This window comes from Sitophilus oryzae, unplaced genomic scaffold, assembly GCF_002938485.1.
Source record: "Sitophilus oryzae breed Bouriz unplaced genomic scaffold, Soryzae_2.0 scaffold_172_pilon_pilon, whole genome shotgun sequence".
NCBI lineage: Eukaryota > Metazoa > Arthropoda > Insecta > Coleoptera > Curculionidae > Sitophilus > Sitophilus oryzae.
Window position 1 is genome coordinate 2769579 of NW_022146424.1, and position 21138 is coordinate 2790716.

A 21138-nucleotide genomic window follows, 5' to 3' on the forward strand; every position below is an offset into this window, starting at 1 on the left:
AACCTTTCTATGATTTTAGATAGCGTTGGAAGGAGTGCAATTGGGCGATAGTTAGAAGCTTGATCTTTGTCTTCTCCTTTATGCAGAGGAATGATTATAGCCGTTTTAAGACATTTTGGAAAAATACCATTTTGGAGTGACATGTTTATTAAAGTAGTTTGGTTTGGTGATTCAGAGTTCTTTCTGGCAGATTCGAAAACATTTTTAAAGTTAGCCCGTCGATCCCAGATGAGGATTTATCTTTGATGGTATTAATTGTACTGCGAAGCTCTTCTAAAACTACAGGCGAAAAAAAGAAACTGTGTAAGTTTAAATTATCATTAGAGAGATATGAAAGTGGATCATGAGAAGGACATATGGTATTAGTTAAATTTTTCGCTACATTTACAAAGTAATCGTTAAGGTTCTCAGGTGAGGTAGAGATATTGCTAGACGAAGAAGCTTTGTTTCTCAAATCATTCACAATAGACCATGTTTCTTTAGCAACATTACCAGAATTGGATTCTCCTATTATAATAAAGTATGTAAATATGCTGCTGAAGTTTCCGCAATACAGTTCGGACCACCCTGTATATTTCTGTATTTTATATAGAATGAAGTAATATTGTCTCAGGTTAATAGTAAAATTTCAATTAATCTTCGATAAACCAAAAACCACTAAGCCCAATTTTAAGTGAAATATCTTAACGCTTTAAGCGTTGAACTTTATAAAAAAGTTTTTGCGTATCTTCAATCGTTCCACAAATTATTAATCCCGAACTTCCTCCTCGTATCGAGTCGAATTGAGCCTTAGAGTAGCAAAATTCCCCCCATAAATATTGGACCTTTCGAGTAAATCGGGCGCCTAAAATCGGTTTAAGGGAACTTAAACGGATTGACTGAAATAAATTGTCAGAATAAGGCAAAAAGTTCGATAGCTAGAGAAATAAATGTGTTCTATCTATCTATTTTTTTGGGTAAAGAAATTTATTCAGTCTATCTATTTTTTGACATGCTATCTCTCTTCATTTGGTATTTTAAAAAAATTCTCAAACTATTTTTAGTTTTTTTTTGAGAATTTCTCAAAAGTGGCTCACCCCTATAACTTTTTATTTTTCAGATAAATAAACAAGATTTGGTACCGTAGTAATATGACAAAATATATACAGGGTGAGTCTTAAATAAGTGCAAATATTTTTAGTGGTAGTATTTTACGATTATAAGGATTTTTTCGCAAAAAAAAATTTCGAAAATTCGGAATTTTTGAAAAATAATTTTGGATTTTTTTTTTACTTTTTAGTTAAAAACATAATTTCTTTATAATATGACAACATAGATAGATAGTAGATTAAATTTACAAGAAAGAAAACCCGGAAAAGATCCAGTTTACGCAAAAAATCTTTTTGGAAATTTTCAAGGTAAAATAACTCGGTTATTTTGGACTTATTTGAAAAACGGTAAAGAGAAAATATGTTTTTTTTATCGAGACCTACCAGCCTTGAAAATATTTGCATTTATTTAAGACTCGCCCTGTATAAAGTTGATTGGTTTGGTTTTCTCGCTTTAAAAAAAAATATTACGTATTTTAAATTTCAATCCAGAGTGCCATGGTTGTGTTAAAAACTGTAATTTTTAATCAAGGAGCCTTGGAAACAAATCATGTAGGATGTAGGAGAGAGAGGCAGTTTTGGCAAATATCACGTAATTTTTTTGGGGCAAAAAATCGTGTAAAAATGTGAGAAAATCAGATTAATTTAAAGTAAAACATGTTTCTAGACTAAATAATATTGTCAAGGTGTATGTGGCGCCATCTGTCGGAGAAGCGAGCAACTAAAACCGCAATGTGTCAAGAAATCTGAAGACATTTTTTTGTTGTAGCGCCATCTCTTAATCAAGTCGACAAGTAAGCGAAGCAGACAATAGAATGTACTAGTAGATGGCGGACCCGTCCCGATAATTTTGGATTGTTCGCGAAACACTCACCACAGCTCTTTGAATAAGAAGACTAAGGAAGGAGCATAATGCTATCCATGTATTCATGCATGGTGGGCGGAAAAGCCACCATAAAAGCTCTCTAGGGTGGGGATCCTTGACAGTTCTGTTTGACGATTCATTTGACACATTTGAATTTGATTTGAAATTTTGTGGATTTGTCAGTCTTTACGGAGCTTATTTTATGTTATTTATTATTTATTCTACTACTGATAGTTGTATAAAGGTAGTAAATCTAGATGGAAATTGTGGCAGAACTTAAATCAACAGTGACACTATCGCGATTTATCGAAAAAGACTCTAAAATAGTTGGTTGTGTAGCGTGCGGTAGATCTCGGCAAAAATTGAGTGAAATAATGGAACAACTTTTCGCTAGTAAGTGACTATATAATATACATACGTGTAGTAAACCGATCATTTATGAAATTCACTTAAATTAACTAAATTATACATTTTTCTTGCATTTTAGCTTTTATTTATTACTTGTCAAAGATTAGATGTCAAAGAATTTAGATACGTTAATTTGACTTACCTGCTTCAGTAGCGTATCGGATGTTTGTGTTAATAAATACTTATTATAACTTATCTATTTTTATTAGAATTATATATTTTTATAACAATTTTAATAACTACCAACATTTATTCACAACGTAAAATAAAACAACAAATTATTGAGTCTACCCCACGTCTACCCTACATCATAGTTTTACATTTTTTAAATAAAATTAGAACGACACTGATAAACCGGAATTTAAGTCGGCCATATTTGAGGCTCATCGCGGTGTACCTAAGATTTTTGATATGCTCCTTCCTTAGTCTTCTTATTCAAAGCCACAGCTATATAAAAGGAGCGCTTACGACAGTTGGACAGTCTGAAGTTTGAAGTTTGAATATACCGCGCTTTAAATAGTGAAATACCGTTAGAGTAATAGTAGTTGCATAAATTGTGTTGTAAATAGTATAAGTTGTGTGTACAGAGTGAGACAAACAAATTCGTTAAGTATTTTATCGTGAGTTTAAATGGTGGACCCACGGAATCCGTAACAATATTTTGAAATATAACACAATTCTTCTGTGTATTAAAATCCATGAATTGATATAAAGTTATTTAGTATTGATCAAATACTATATAGGATGATTCACGGTGATGACGCGTTAGACGTTATGGAGTGGGTCAGCTGCGTTTTGCGGGGATACACTTTCTGGTGGGCATGATCTTCATAGAATGTGTATCTCAAGAATCGGCGAATTGGTTGGTGGAAATCGCACCTAAGCTTAAAAATTGGCAAGGGCCAGAACTGGTTGCAGTGAAGGAAGAAAACATCTCTAAAGGGGCGGCCATAACGGTCTATCTGCCGAGGAGCAAGGGGAAAGACACCACCTACCTGTTGAGCCTTAACCAAGGTCAGAACTTTAATGTAAGGACATCGAGTTGGCGAGTCATCAACTCGAGGGAGGAGGTCATTACATGGTCAGGTCCTTACAATAGGAATTGACCTCAAATCCAAGGAGGCAATAGAGAAAGAGAGACATATCCTCTATTATAGATACGGGACAACACCGGTATCAGGTCTAAGAAGAGACCAAGTTAAAGAGGTGGAAAAAATGGAGACAGATCCTCCAGCCTCCACCTCAAGGGTATGAAGAGCGGCACGGAGGACCAAACTCTAACCGTGGAAGGGTGTGTACCCTCGGAGGAAGAACTGTTGTCAGAGGATGATGGGAAATACCCTATCCCCTCTACAACAGGGGCATGATGATGACGAATTTAAAGTCGCAGTGATTAACCCCCCCTCTTACTCATTCTACATTCTACATTCTAGATGTTATGGAAAACCGGCGATAGAATTTTTTTGAAAATTTGGATTTTTACATAAAGGCACCTGCTCCATCTATACATTTTTGGAAAATACTTTTATATCTAATAATTTTTCTATTATACTAACCTATACCTATCTCTAATAGTTTTTCAGATAAAAAATAAAATATGTGTAACATTGACAAAAATATTGATGGTGAATAAGCATTGTAAAATCATGAATTAAACATTTTTAAGTGGAAATTTGGGTTATAAGTTAACCCCGAAAGTCGATATATATTCTTTATATTTAAATAAACCCATTGTGTAATATACACACAGGGAAGGCAAAAATATTATTTATTTCCGATTTTTATAAAATCGTTCAAATTATAATTATTTTAAATTCAAGCATATGCATATTATTTAAAAAATCGAAACCCAAATAAAATTGCTTTCCAACAAAATATCATGTTTCTATACCTAAACCTTCCGGTTTCTTAAGTGGATATTAAAAAATTAATAATTCTATTATTATAATTTCATTTCAAGAATTTCGTTACCATGATAATTTTAGAAATTTAGCACGTAACTCTCGTAAACTCTAATTAAAACTTATAAAGTTTGAATATTTGTCATGGTAACGATTTTCTTTAATTGAAATAACTAAAATAGATTTATCTACTATCTTTTAAATGGCTTTACTCAAGAAACCAGAAGGTTTAGGTATAGGAACATGATATATCGTTGAAAAATAATTTTATTTTTTTTAAGTTTAGATTTTTTAAATAAAGTGCATAGGCTTGAATTTAAAATAACAATAATTTGAACGATTTAATAACAATCGGAAATAATTATTTTTTCTGACCTCCCCATAGACTTAAAATAAAATTATAATAAAATAAAATATTTTATTTTAAGTCTATGGACCTCCCTGTTTGATGTCCAATCAGTTGATTTAGACCTCTGATTTAGACAGATCGAATATGTCATCTTTCTTTAACCTATAAATCAAATTTTAGCTTTCAATATGCCGACTTTATGATTTAACAATTCAAGATCAAGTTTTTGTCAATTTTATACGTTTTAATTTTTATCTCAAAAACTATTAGAGATAGGTATAGGTCATAGGTTAGTATAGCAGAAAAATTTTGGAAGTTGTTTCAAATAATATAATAATATACCGTGTGTTCCATTTAAAATAACAAAGATGCTACCACTTCTAATATGAAGCGGCAACACTGTAATGTTGAAAATAATTTAGACAGATGACAAAAATCCAAATTTTCAAAAAATCCTATCACCGGTTCTCCATAAACGTTTAAAGTTCTATGGATCTGAATCATCCTGTATATAGTCTGTGAAACGAATAACTTTGAATTTGACAGTTCCCGCGGGCTTTTCTAGTGTTAATTTTATTAGGTTAGCAACTTGCGGCCATACTGACGCAATGCCGTCTCTAATAGAACAGCCTCGGAGCGAGATTTATGACGTCACGCTATCATAATTATTCCTTATATTTGACTATGGCTAAAATCGTACTCCATAGTCAATGTAGATAGTTTTAGTGTTAAGAATAATAATTTTAAAAAATATGTGGTCATCTTTTGATAAGTGTATATTAGTTTATTAATTGTAGTAAACATTATGTGGTGTGTGGTGTGAATATTTTATATGCAATTTTTTGGATTATATCGACACTATTTTTTTTATATGACACAACACTGATGAAGGTTGTGTGAAAGGCTATAATGTTATTTTTAAACCAAAAAACGTTTTTTTTTAAACCAAAAAAATAATGAAAAACCAAATGAAAACTTAATCAGCGTTTTTTCCGAACCTAAATCCCAAGAAGATCAAAAATTTTAGAATAATTTTACATTATAAAATGACAGCGATCTTTATTTCATAGCCATCGCTGACGCATTTTTTTCTATGCTATTGTATTATTTGCAAATATAATTTTTCGAACATTGATACTTGCAAAATATATGTACATATAAATTTTGTGAATGCAAATAATAATACACCACTATTAGTATATATTGAATGTTTTTTGTTAAATTAGATCGATTTTCAAACCCCCAAATTTAAAATATATTTTACATTTTACCCATTATCTTATGTACCTATTCATTATTTGTATATTGTAAAACATTTGCTGCATTTGTATGGTTCATAGTTTATTTTCCAAAGTATTTATTACTATAAATAGGTATATATATTATATTTATTAACTGTATATTATGTATATTTCATGTAAACTATATCATTTTTAAATTCAAACCAAAAATACGAGGAATAATTATGTTTTCCATGTATTCTACAACATATTTATTAATCCGTATCTAATTAGCGTGACGTCATAAATCTCGCTCCGAGGCTGTTCTATTAGAGACAGCACTGGTCTGATATTTAGAAATGTCAAAAGCTGATGACATTTCACTTTTGTCAATTATGCCATTTCGTGTAGATTTTTTAAGAAGAGGAAGAACTGTCACTTGTTTTATTATTTTCCTTTTCTATTTCACGAAAGTAAAAAAGAGTTACCTATCTGATTCGTTCAGGCACTCAATTTAAAGAATACTTAAAGAATATCAGTAACTTTTTTGACAGATGGATTTTATATTTACCATGTTGTTAAAAAATAACGGTCAAAATTCAAAGTTATTCATTTTATAGACTATAGTCGTTATTAGTTTTAATAAAAATAATAAAGCAAATTGTGTTTTTAACGCACTTATACCCAAAATATAAATTTTGAAAGAGATTAGAGGAAGGAGGGTAGAGACAAATATGTGTGGGGTAGGTCAAAAAATTTTCAAAAATACCTCACGTAATTTATGAACACCCCCTTACGAAACTATACTAATCACTTACGATTTGATCATCACTCCTTATGCTCTCCTCCGTCCTGTCCAGGCTGAACTGTCTCCGCAAAAGTTTCCCCGTACGTTGCTTGGGGCTCAGGGACTTGTAGTGACTGTAGGGAGTGCTTATATCCTCGTGCTCCTCCTACACAACACAACATTAGCGTTACATCGTTGGCATTTAAGTTGTTTTATGTGGCCCGAGGGAATGTTTCACCTCGGTGCAGTGGAATTTTAATCTTTCAAATGGCGCTCTAACTTTTCGAACTGGGCAGAATCACAGGTCGAATGGAATTGGATTAAAGTTGCCTTGGAGATATAAAGGAGGTTTATTGTACGAGCGGAGTGTAATAGAGACAAAAACTTTTGAGAAAATCTATATTACAAATGGATTTAATGTTGTAATGTACAGCGTGTCCCACATTTGTGTGTTTTATGGGGTAGAGATACAAAGATGCGTTTTTTTTTCATATAATATTACTACATTTTTTATGAAAATTTATGTTTCTATAATGGGATACCCTAATTTACCTTGTTATGAGCGTTCTAGAAATATAATATTCTCCATATTCATTAGATTCCGAAAACGCTGAATTAAGTTTTCATTTTGTTTAAAAATCTTAACAATCTAACAATACAGCCTTCATCAATGTTTATATATCACAAAAGAATTGACAAAAATTAAAACCCAAAAACAAAACATACTAATCTATCACGGCTTAATAATTCTATAATATTCGCTAAAGTTAGTCAAACAATATAAATTTGTAAAAAAAGAAGAAAAATACATCACATTTTGTTTTAAATGTCATTTTTAAGCCGATTTTCGAAAAAATTGTAATTACCCCAAACCCAATAAAACACACGAAAATGGGACACCCTGTACAGTGAGATAAAAATTTAATGTGAAGCAAGTACATTATTTGATTTGTTTTAAGGATTATGAAAAAGTGTGTTATAGAAAATTTTTAGGGAATGTTAAGATACAAAATTTAAAATTATTTTTGAGTCTACCAGGTGCTTCAAAGAAGTGTGGAGGATAAATCACCCGATTTTTTATTTTATTCTTAGATTCTGTGTTAAAATATACCTTTTTTATTTATAATGTTACTAGCGTGTACCAGCGACTTCGTTCGCGTCGAATTAATCATTTGTAATGGTGATGATAAAGCAAAGCAAAAATTTCCATTAACATACAAACTGAATAAAATTTTCTCACATTTATATCAGCATGAGAAAAAACAATATGGCGATATTATTATATAACTTGGTACTATTTGAGGGGTAGTTTCATCTCGTTGGAATTTGACTTTCGAAAAATCCGTTTGCCAAAAATAAGCTTTTTACGTCAAGCAGTTTAAGCAGAATCGTGGTTAAGAAATTACCCAACTTTTTGGAACACCCTGTATGATTTTTTAAAAAATTTCAAAATATGTAAAAAAACCAAATAAGTTATGCTTGTCCAAGCGTTTTCCCGAAAGACTAACCGTCTTTTAAATAACAAATATTGTAATATTTGAGGGGCGTTTTCACCTTCGTGGAATTTGAGATTTGATAAACCCTTCCTTATTGAACCTCTACACCCCACAGTCAATCTGTTTGCTAAAAATCAGCTTTAAACGTCAAGCAGTTTAAGCAGAATCGTGATTACTCAATGGTCATATTTTATGAAACACCCTGTATAAATTTATGAAAAATCTTAAAATATGTAAAACAACAAAATAAAATATACGTGTTTAAGAGTTTTTCCGAAAAACTTACCGGTTTTTAAATAAAAAATATTTTAATATTTGAGGGATAGTTTCACCCCCTTAGAATTAGAGTTTCGAAAAATCAGCTTTTTACGTCAAGCGCTTTAAGCAGGATTGTGATTAATCAATGACCAGATCTTTCGAAACACCCTGTATACATTTTTAAAAAATCTTAAAATATGTAAAAAACAAAATAAAATATACGTGTTTAAGCGTTTTTTCGGAAACTTGACCGTTTCTAAATAAAAAATATTGTAATATATGAAGGGTGGTTTCACCCTCTTGGAACTGGAATTTTGAAAAATCCCTTCTTATGGAACCTCTACATCCTAGAATCAACCTGTATGCCAAAATTGAGCTTCTTACGTTGAGTGGTCTGAGGATCGGTTTGAGGATCTTGATTAATCAGTATGTCAGGCACTTAAGGATTTTATATATTAGTATAGATATACCTACAATTAGTAGTTTTTTGTAATATTTCAATTGATTAAAAAATATCAGATTTCAGTATGGTAAAAAATTATTGTCAGTATTATTGATTCTGAAGTTGAAGCCTTTAAATATGGTAGGGAAGTTTTATAGAGATGAAGAGAAAGATGTATGAATAGTATGAGAATTAGATACTACAGGGTGTTCAATATATACAGGGCGAGTCTTAAATAAGTGCAAATATTTTTAGGGGTACTATATTTCGAACCCAAAAACACGATTTTGAGGTTTTTTCACGAAAACAAAATTGAAAATTTGGCATTTTTTTTTAGTTAAAAGACATAATTTGTTTATATTATGGAAATATAGGTAGTAGATTAAATTTACAATAAAGAAAATCCAGAAAAGATCCAGTGGTTTTCAAAATTTTAGGAAAAACTATTTTTTTTGGAAATTTTCAATTTCAAGTAAAATAACTCGGTTATTTTAGATTTAGGTATTTGAAAACCAGTAAAGAGAAAATTTGTTTCTTTTATCTAGATCTATAGGCCCTGAAAATATTTGCACTTATTTAAGACTCACCCTGTATTTCTGAATTTCGACTGTTTAGAAATTAAAAATCTCGAAATCGCAAATACTCGTTTTTTTTTCAAAAAACTTTTGATGTTGAATTTTGATCAGCATCAAATTACGCAAATTTGGCTATTTTTAACCGATCCCGTATCTTTTCCGAGATCCCAATGATTTGCCTCAAATTTGGGACACCCTGTATATCATAGAAGTAATCTCTTAAAGTAAATATATTTTAATTTCAACTAATTTTTTTTATTATGGATATATCCTTACCGAAATAAAAATAATTAATAAATAATTCAAAGAAAAAGTATATACCCAATTATAAAATTCGTTTTTATATTTTCAGAAAGACCCTTGAGAAATATCCAGGCAAAATTAAGGAAGAAGAGATTAAGTAAAACAAAACAAGGCAAAAAATCGAAAACAAAAGATGTCGAGTTAAGTGGCTGCGCTAGTTAGCTAATTAATTTTTGCAAAAAGCGTTTTCCCCTTTAATTAAAAATGGAAAACAGTCTAATCGGTAAAAAGAATTCCGAGCTAACTTAAAGAATGCTCTCGAAATAAGCCAATTTATTTTTGAGCATGAAAAATGCACCGACTTGCGGAATTTCTCAAGAAGAATTAGATAATTTAAATTTTCTTCTAGGGTGTATACGAAAGCAGTTTTTTTTTTTCTCGAGACAAATTGACTAACGACAGAGAATAAAAACAAAAAATAAAACGAATATTTCTAAACCCACTAAATAAAATATCAAATAACCTTACAGGGTGGCGCCTCTCATACGGCGCCGCGGAGGCTCCAAGGAGAACGACAGTTTGTATTGAAATGAAATTTTGTGAGCATATGTAGGTTAATTCAGAGCATTTTTTAAAAATATAGAGAGTTCTACAGGGTGTCCCCAAAAACAGTTACATATCAAAGTTGTGTTTTTTGTGCACATTGCATTCGCCAATTAATAGAATACTTAAATGCTCCTGATTTTATCTAGTCTGGTTATTTTATGGGGATATGTTAAAGACAGTGTTTACAAAACTCGACCAACTATTGTCGACAACATGAGAGAAATTATTTTAGCTGCTTTTCGAGGTACATATATGCCTTTTAAAATGAAAAGATCCTTTTGAAAAGGCAATCATTTTATGCAGTTAACAAGAAAGGAAGCATTTTGACCATTTGATTTCATCTAGCTAATTTTTGTCACATAATTATAGGTTTATATCTAGTTTTAATTTTATAATAATTAAAATATGTTTTAAACGTGTTTTTTTATTACCGTTGAGTATTTTACTATAGAATATTTAATTTTTGTTAAATTAATAAAAGGTATATCACACAGCTACCATAGATTTTTCGAATAATTAAGATCTACTGACGCAAAATCATAAAAATTAAAAGATCTAGGAAAATCTTCGTCTGAGTGGTAGGCATCGTTAATAATATTTTGAAGATATATAAATTCCCCATTGAATACCGGAAAAATATAGTGGATGTTCCATTTAAAATAAAGGAGTAACTTGCTTTTAAAAGTGACTAATGTTCGATATTAATTTTGTGTCTCTGACACTGTATAAATTTTCGGGTCAAATTTCAATTTGGTTTAACTTACAATGGTTACTGTAATTAAATATCAGACTATACAAGGTCAACTAAAATTTAGGTAGCTGTTATCGAAATTTATAATTTACTCTTCATTTTCACAAAATGTGAAATATGTCAAAATCCTTAGATTTTAGGTATATGCTTCTTTAATAAAACACATCTTTATTTTTTTCCTAGAATCCGAAAATCAATTAATATATAGGGTGTTCCATTAGAAAAAACACAACTTTGATGTGTAACTTTTTTTGGGGACACCCTGTATAATTTTATATATTTTTATAAAGTGCTTTCAGTTAATCTACATATGCTGCCAAAATTTCATTTCGATATAAACTACCGTTCTCCTTGGAGCTTCCGTGGCGTATAAGAGGCTCCACCCTGTATAACTTCGGATTCTCTTTAATAAGAGGAAAAAACTTTTTATTATTGGCATTTTTGGAAAAACACATTCTTCATAAAATATTTTGCTTATTCGAAAATGGTTATACATAATCTCGTTTATAGTTTTTCAAAAATGTCCATACCGTTTTCGAAAAAAAATAAAAATATGGTTGAATTTTTTCTTTCCTAAAAGTCACAACGCGTTTCTATGGTAATATAATTTTGTTTTATTTTTAATTAACGTCATATTTTCTGTTGTTTTAAAATGTTAAAGAAGCACAAATTTATTTAGTTCAATGCTACGGAAAGGGTGATAATAGTTATCGAAAAATGGGATACTTTAACAACATCAAGTTTCATAACTTATTTTTTTTCCCAAAAACTAATTCACTCAGTAGAAAATATAATCCTTCCAACGAAAAAATTACGACAGTGACAGTTTTTTAGTAATTTAAATAAAAGGTAAAGATAAATAATTGTTTTTCCCATCAAATTTTGAATACCGCCTGTCCAAATTCTCTCAGTCGACAGACTTTATTTTAATCGCTCTAATAAAACTCTATTAATGTATACTCTATCTATAGTTCTTCTCACGTAACTATTCCTCGTTTCGAAATTTAACATCACATCAGCGTCAGCTAATTGTAATCAGTTTTTTTCAAATGGAACGAGAGTGGCTCATTAGCATTAGGGTATCCAGTCCCGGGACTTAGCATAAAATAAGTGGTCCCGGGACTCAATGATGGTCCCGGGACCTCAACTTGGTCCCGAAACCGCTAAATTATTATACCTTGCAGTTGTTGAAGTAATGTATTGTAAAAGAAACCATCAGAAAATCATTGAAGACCTGTCAAGTGATGATAATTATAGCGACAACGACAATGAAACTATGGATGAAGAGATCATTTACGACCTAACTGACAGCTACAACAAAAACGAATTAGTCAACAAAGTCCGAAAAATCGTGTTAAAAGTTATTTCGGCGCTCTCCATTGAAAAACACTGTTTTACAGAAATACGTGCACGGAAAATACAACCGAGAATTAAATCTTATTTTAGATTGTAAAACCCGTTAGAATAGCCTCGATGGAATGCTAGAAAGGTTTGTTTTTCTAAAAGATTGCATACAAAAGGCCATGATTGATCTCTCCATATCAGTAAATCTCTGTGACTACGATTTTGAAATTATGGACGGAATTGTTAAGTGCCTAGAACCTATGCTGTGATGACACTATATAGGTATGAAGCAAATCTCTACACTGCTGATGCTAGCTTTAAGTTTATATTCGAAGAACTTTCAAAAATCAATGCGCCTTTAAGCCAAAATTTACAGGAAGCATTGAAGCAACAAGTAAACGAGCGAAGAACCCTTGCCTCCAGTGTGCATAGTTATCTCTGTAATCCACTAAAATATATAGAAAGTTTAAGCAATCCTTTAGATTTTAATCAGTCTAAGCCAAGAAATCTTAAAGTTCATTGACAAATTGGTGCAAAGATTATCACAATCCAAAGTGCAAGAGCAAATAGCTGTTTCAGATGAAGACGAAGTTTCGCCGGCCGAGATAAGAAACAGAAATAGTAATCAGGTCGAGAAAGTTCCATTGGCAAAAAGGTTAGACGGATTTATTGAAAGTGCAATATCAGCTACTACCTCAACAAAAACAAGAGCAATCATACAAACGTCATTAGCTACAAAACCAGATCGATTATCAAAAATTATAAAAGGAGAAATGGTCTTTTTTGAGGATGGCGGTTGTCGAGGACAATATTTGCAGCTATGTTACGAGCATTTACTGACCATTCCACCCACCAGCGTCCAATCGGAGAGAGCTTTTTCAGTTGCGGGTGGATTTTGTAGTAAGCTTCATTCAAGATTAGATGATAAATCCTTAAATGCCCTTGTGGCACTTAAGCCTTACTTTGGACAAAAGTGATTCGTTATATACTTATATTTTTTTAGTTTGTATAGTTTTTTATAGTTTTATATGATTATATTAAATATTTATATTAGAGATCTCAGTTAAATTAATTTAATTTCTTATATTTTCTCAAGACGGATCCAATCGATATTAGATAAGTATACTGTGTATTTTAGTTTCGGGACCAGTTTCGGGACTCCCGAGACCTGATATTTGTTCCCGAATTCCTGAAAGCATTTTTGGTCCCGAGACTTGGATTCCCTAATTAGTATATTTGGAATAAGCATTTTTTTACGAATAGGTTGGTACTACATACTTGCTATTTCGAACCAAATTATCGTTGTGAACACAGTCATGACACCCGAAATTGAAACTTAAAATACTATTTTTACAAGAAAAAATATCAAAAGTTGGCATGTCTTTTTATTCACAATGTCATTTCCTATCGAATAAAGTAAAATAATATCGAGGGTACCATTTAAAAATCAGTAGTAGTTGTCATTTCAAGTGAAATATAAAGTGACCGAAAATAATTGAATGCGTCGATCAATACTGATTTAATTCATATACTAACATATCAGCTCTCACTTTTATCTAAAAAAAAATAAAAAACTTATAGAGGTGAGCCACTTCTGACAAACACCCGGTATTTTTGTATTGTTGTTAAATTAAATCTCATTAATCTGACGCATCATGTGTCGCAATATTTGGAATAGTTACGTCAGAAGACTTCTAACTTTCAACTAGCCCACAACTACATGGGTTGTAAACTGGCAAATAGTTGCCTACTTTGATTTTACCAGGTCCGCGGTGTCCCCTTCTGTAAGGGCACAACGAGCTCGTCGAAGCTCCCAGCAATGCAGCTGCCACTTCCGAAGCTGAAACCGGCGTGCCCAGAATGATCGGAGTTTCGCCGGAGATGCTCTTCACGATGCGATCCGATCTGAAACTAAAAATTTGACATTTTCATTATGTTTTTAGTTGCATTTTCTTTGTATTGTCTCTTGGTAAAAATCGGTACGGGTAATGGTTATGATCAAGATATTTGGAAAAATAGTCAATACATGTCATAATTGACAAAAATTAAATATGTTGATTAGATAGATAGTTATTAGACCGAAATAATATATTTGAAAGGTTTAACACAAACTGTTTCATCATAATGTTTTCTAGAATCGATTAGGTCTTTAAATACATAATATATAGATAGTATTATCACAGATTAGGTATCCTATAAGTATACAGATAAAAATCTTGTCCCTAATTCGTGGTACGAAAATTGTTTTTTATGACGATGAGCAAACGAGTAAGTTTTCTTGTGCGCAAAAATAAACTTTTTTAAGCGTTTTTTAACCGTTTAAACAGCGTAATAACTGGGCCGCGGTCACAAGTCTGGTCAGGCGCTGTGCACAATTTTAGAGGCCATAAGTGGGCGTGCTTGTGCGCAAACTAGTAACCTAACTAGTGCGCGACTCCGAAATTGGAACCACGAAAAACAATGCTTATGACGATAAGTTTATAATCTGTATAATCTGTGGTATTATAGTCATTCCTTAATCTTTTTGTTCGATGGTCATTTTTAATTCAATTTTTAAAAATTCTCACACTAGGTACATATTATTTTTTGATATGGTTTTTTAGGTTTTAAAGTTTAAATAAAAATATAAACATTTTTCTATAAATACAAAAGGATAATATTTTGTGAAAAAAAATATTAAAAATATAAGCTATAAATATCCTGTCTCTCCGAGATTTTATTAAGAAGTTATAAGGGTTGACAAATAACATGCTTATCTGTATTTTCCTTGTGACAAGTTGACTTTTGAGACAAGCAGCAAACGAAATTGGGTAAAAGAAAAATATGTGCCTCTAATAATATCTGTGTTACAATTTATACCAAAGAAACAATAGATTTTAAGTAAAAGGCAATACCGGGTGCGGCTCACCCCTAAAACTTTATTATTTTTTCAGATGAAAAAACGAGATTTGGTATGTTACATAAATTAGGATTGGTTGTGTTGATCGTTATATTTATAGTTTTTTAAACTACCACTGCGAACGGCAGCTTTTCATCGGAGAGCAGTCGTGGATAAGGTATTTCACTGGAAAGAAAACTAATTAATAACAATAAACAAAAAAAAATAGATATTGGGCGCCAGGCATGTACAGAGAAAGAAAACACAGTTGTATAATACTTAAAACTAATGACTATATCTATTCATGGACTCTGATGGTAAATAACATTGTAGAATTTTAATCATTATAGTGGTTAGTTTATGTGGAAGAAAGTTATGTCAAAAATAATATTAAATACGCTCAATGAAAGACTATGGAAAATACAATATAGATAGAGCTATAGAAAATATAAAAAAGTGTAGCATTACTTTAATTAATTTGTTAAATTTTATACGACATTAAATCTAAGATGTTGCAAGCCATAGATTCTAGAATCTCTATCCGGTAATTCATCTTTAAAATCACGCAATAATAATATACATAGAAAGTAACACCATTACAAGATATGTTCGTAATGAAACTAAGATCTAAATCATATTTTAAATACTAATAGGACATAAGTAATTTAACCACTAGTACGATATTAATTATTCAAGACTAAAAGTATAGAAAATATAAAACATAAAAACCAGAACTTAAATCTAAACTTAGCTGATTGTTCTTGAGGCAATCCTGCTTCAAACAGTAACAGCGTGAGGTGGGACTTGTATCTCTGTACTGTCTCTCGGCCAATGCAACAAAAGGGGCCAAGGTGAGGACACCATGAACTAATACAGCCGTAACTATCGACTAGGCTTAAAAACAGGAACGAAGCAGCATGGGGCCTACGCCACATCCACGCTGGAGCACTGTGTACATAGGATAAACTATCCGTACAGTGGACACTCGTCCATAGGACATCTGTACATAGGAAAACTATACATGGGAACATTACCCGTATCTTGGAACACTACTAGGACCTTGGATAATGCCCGTACCTTGGATACTGTCCGTACCTTGGACAACGTCCGTAACTTGGACCATAACCTTGGACCCTAAAAATACGAAACTCTTGTTTAAAACCAAACAAGGTCTAATAAGCAAAATAAACCTACCTCGAAATACTTCCGACGGCTCAATAATAAACAAAAGAACTGTCCTTTCTTCCATTTAATATTCTGGAGGACAAAAGAAAACCAATGTGTCAGCAAACAGCAAATACGAGTTGAGGTGGGCCAATCCAAAACTCTACCTTAAAAATACGCAGTAATAATAACGAATTCTAAAAAAGATAATAACTCATCTTTACCTGTAGCTTCGAAATAGCAGCCGATTCAAATTATACAGCAAGATTTAAATAATTGCAATTTCTCTAAGTCGGGACTATTAAGATGGCCGACAGCCAAACCCAAAGTGGTGTTAAGCGCGGAGAGCCAAACCTTGGAGCGATGTTAACAGCGCCTCCACAGAGCAGTGAAACGATTGGGGTTGGCTAGGTTGTTGACTAGAGAACGTAAAAATTACGCCAAGCGTGCCAAATAAATTATCAGGCCTGATCGATAAGGGATCCGATGACAATATGCCAGACATCATATATATCATATATAAAAAAGACATGTAACGAACTAAAATCATTACATATTCAATTGTTTTTGGTCCCTTCGTGTTTCACCGGAAATGAGTACAACTTCTATTTTTTAAATGGCACCCTTGCTATATTTTTACTTTTTTGGATAGAAAATTTCATCCTGAATAGAATGACATATCATATGTCAACTTTTGACGTTTTGGCTTAAAAAAAAATTATTCTAAATATCAATCTAGAGTGCCATAGCTGTGTTAAAAACACTAATTTTTAATCAAGGAGACTTGGAAAAATATATTTGATAGTCTAATGTTTTCCGTGTCTTGTCCTGGCATGGCGGGTTAAAAGATGCTCAAATCATACCTCAATTTTTTCAAATGGTACAAGGGTAGCTCATTAGCATATTTGTAAAAAGCATTTTTACGAATAATTTGGTACCACACAATAGCTATTTCGAGTCAAATTGTCGTTATATTATTGTCGCATGTTACAATTTCAAATAAACCATATGCGATAATGTCAAAAGTTGATATATGATATGTCATTTTATTCAGAGTGTCATTTTCTATCGAGTAAAAAAGTTATAGGCATTTCCGGAGAAACAGGAAGTGACCAAAAACGTCATATACTAACATACCAAATTTCGTTTTTATATCTAAAAAAATAAAAAAATTATAGGGGTGATCAATTAGAACACTTCACTGTTAGGGGATGCCATGTTACCCCGTCTGTTAGTTGAGAGTAAAATTTAAATAAACTACTTATGGCAAAAACATTTTTTAATATTCAAAATGCACAAAAAAAAATATGTACAAAAAAATATTTTTGTAATAAAAATTTATGAGCCAAACATTGACTAAAAACTTTGTGAAAATGTATGAAAAAAGGTGTATTTACCTGTCGTCATGAGTTCTCGTCAGCGAAGAAAATTTTGACAGCTCCATTGTTTTGATGAATGTAGGGTTTGGACTTGGAGCCTTTGTGTGGCCTTCGCTGACACTCATATGTCTGCTAGTATTCTCCAAAGATATGGAGTCTGCTATGGAATCTTCTTTAATGTTGGGAATGTTTGCTAGAGTCGATACTATAAGACTCTCATCCAACCTACAATAAATATATAATTTATTTAATACAAAAAAAGTTGAAAACATGTAATAAATATACAAAAATAGATATTTTTTAACCAATCTGACTAACGATGACAAATTGGTCTCTGTTGGAATCGCCCCAGCGGATTTTGCAAAAAATAACTATTTTATTTTGTAGATTTTATTACATACCCCAGTCAAAAAAGACATTTCAATTAACAATAATTCGCATAGAGCTGAAAATTGGTATAGGTCTTAAATACACTATTATAAATGATATCTGAAAAATCCCCACCCCTCCCACATCTGCTAAAAAAATTGTTCAAGGTCAAAAGTCAAAAATATGTTTTTTTGCTTTTTTCTCCGAAACGGTAAGCGCTATCGCAAAAGTACCTTAAACAAATGTTGTAGACCATTAAATTTTCTACAATAATGGTTCTAAAACTTTTTTCTTACGAACCATCATTCCTGAGATATGGCGATTTCAAAAGTTGAAAAACTCGTTTTTTTTATAATATGCACACATTTCATCACCACCTGTGAGGTAGTGTATTTGACGCGTTTTTTTAACGTGGTTTGGTACTATTAATATTAAAAGATACTATTAATATTAAAAAACTGTACCCTTGGTAATGATTATGGTCGAACGGATTATTGTTGATTTTGTAAGAATTTTAATCTGAGTAGTAATCTTCAAATGGTACTTCAACAGTAATGTCTTCTTCGCTTTCTTCTTTCTCATCTTCTTGCGGAATATCTGGAAATCCATCTATGACAGTTGTCTCCTCATCAAAATCCTCATCTGTATTTAATTCAATATTGGAGCAAGACTTGCGCTACAACCCATTTTGTGTTAAGTAGTTTTTCTTGAGCAGGTGGAAGTAAAGTTTTAATCGACTCCAAAGTATTTCTATAGCTATAAATTTCCAACCCCAGTCTTCTGGGTTCATTTAATTGCCTAGCCACAATTGAACTTGATAGTATACACGATATAAGTGTTGACAGGCAGAAGCATATGTTGGAGGAAGACAAGAAAGTTGTACCATTTTATTGTTCTGAGTATTTTTAACAAAACTTAAATATCTATACTTGTCTATACAGGGTCCGGCAATAGTGCGTCGGGCATCTGTAGCTCCTAGAATAAAAAACTTGCGAATTTTGTTTTAGTGCAAACCTAAAGTATGTACCAGGATGTATTTCAGGAAAATATTTTAACTTCTATAGGGTGGCTCAAAAAAGTGTGAGCGGACCTGGATGATTTTTTTTAAATGGAACACCCTGTATATTATTGCATTTTTGGCTTCCTTTCAGATCACTTTACATAACCCTAAGATATGAATAAATATATTTCCATAGTTTCAGAGATATTAAAAATAAATTAAAAATATATATTTTTCAGCCCTTCTTAAAAAGATTATTAAAAATACAAGAACTGTTCTGAAATCAAAACGATATTAGGTATTTACTTTAGATGGTCTGTTCTTACTCTGCTATAAATATGGTAATTGTAATTCATACAGGATGTTCAATATTCTACGCTAAACTTTCTAAAATATAAAATATTTGTTCTTTGTTTTTTAAATGGAACACCCTGTATATTATTTTTTTATTAGATGGAGAGTTTAAAAATGAACATTTATTGTATTTAGAGTATTTAAAATTTTTTAACGGTTTCGCAGATACACGCAGTATTATTTCATATGGCGCTTTCAATGGTAAAATACGAGAGAAAAATTACTGGGTGGCTTTGATAAAAATTTACTATGGAAAATGCCATATGAAATATAAAACCGCAAATATCTGCGAAACCGTTAAAAATTTTGAAATACTCTAAATATAAAAAATGTTCATTTTTTAATTCTCCGTCTATTGAAAAAATAATATACATGGTGTTCCATTTCAAAAAAACGAAAAAAAATTATTTTATATTTTAGAAAGTTTGGCTTCGAATTTTGAACATCCTGTATAATTTACGATTTTCATATTTATAGCAAAGTAAGTACAGACCATCTAAAGTAAATACCTAATATAGTTTTGTTTTCAGAAAAGATTTGTATTTTTAATAATTTTTTTAAGAAGGGCTGAAAAAATATATATTTTTCATTTATTTTTTAATATCTCTGAAACTATCAAAATGTATTTATTCATATCTTAGGGTTATGTAAAGTGATCGGAAAGGAAGCCAAAAATGTAATAATATACAGGGTGTTCCATTTAAAAAAAATCATCCAGGTCCACTCACACTTTTTTGAGCCACTCTATAGAAGTTAAAATATTTTCCTGAAATACATCCTGGTACATACTTCAGGTATGCACTTAAACAACATTTTCAAGTTATTTATTCTAGGAGCTACAGATGCCCGACGCACTATTGCCGGACCCTGTAGAATCAATTTTTTTGGAGCACCATATAAGATGCAAGAAGCAAGCGAATTCCACTTGTGATGATGACTTGAGAAGAGTCAATCTTTTTGAATACGTCTGCGCAGTCAATTAAATCATTACGTGTTTCAATTTGTATGGGCGAAATCCGTTACAATATTTTTTATTAAATTGAGTCTCCTATGATGTATATCGGCCGAGTATGTGAGCATATTAGTATATTATTTTCGATGTTTGAAATCGCCATATCTCAGGAATGGTGGTTCGTAAGAAAAAAGTATAAGAACCATTATTGTAGAAAATCTACATTTGTTTAAGGTATTTTTGCGATAGTGCTTACCGTTTAGGAGAAAAAAAACAAAAAATCATATTTTTGACCTTTGAACTTAAATAATTTTTTTAGGAGATGTGAGAGAGCGGTGGGGACTTTTCAGATATCATTTATAATAGTGTATTTAAGACCTGTACCAATTTCCAGCTCTATGCGAATTATTGTTATTTAACCCCCTTTTTTTTTGTTTATTTTGACTGAGGTATACAGTGCAAGTAGCAAAATACCCCGAAGTTAAAAAAATCTAATTACTTAACTTAAAAAACTGAAAGTTTATGGAACATTTTCCCATCCAAGAGCAGTACTTTTTAGAACAATTAATCCTATTTTGTGCTCTCTATCTCTTCGGCGCACAACTGAAACCACTCAAGTGCATAATGCCTGCCGGTAACAATAGATATGCCGCGTGCATTGTCGAAGTGTAAAGCAATTTTAGAGCATTTCGTAATGCCATTACCAACT

At 31.6% G+C, this 21138-nt stretch overlaps 1 protein-coding gene across 1 annotated transcript in view; it reads right to left on the bottom strand.

Moving 5' to 3' along the window:
* LOC115881481 (retinal guanylyl cyclase 2) overlaps positions 1-21138 on the bottom strand; it is a 197655-nt gene that overhangs the window by 4918 nt on the left and 171599 nt on the right. The window contains exons 19-21 of the mRNA XM_030898974.1: positions 17773-17979; positions 14085-14244; positions 6650-6784 (exon numbers count right to left, since the gene is read on the bottom strand). Of these exons, the coding sequence (XP_030754834.1) occupies positions 6650-6784; positions 14085-14244; positions 17773-17979 (502 nt within the window). The remainder of the gene's footprint in view (positions 1-6649; positions 6785-14084; positions 14245-17772; positions 17980-21138) is intronic.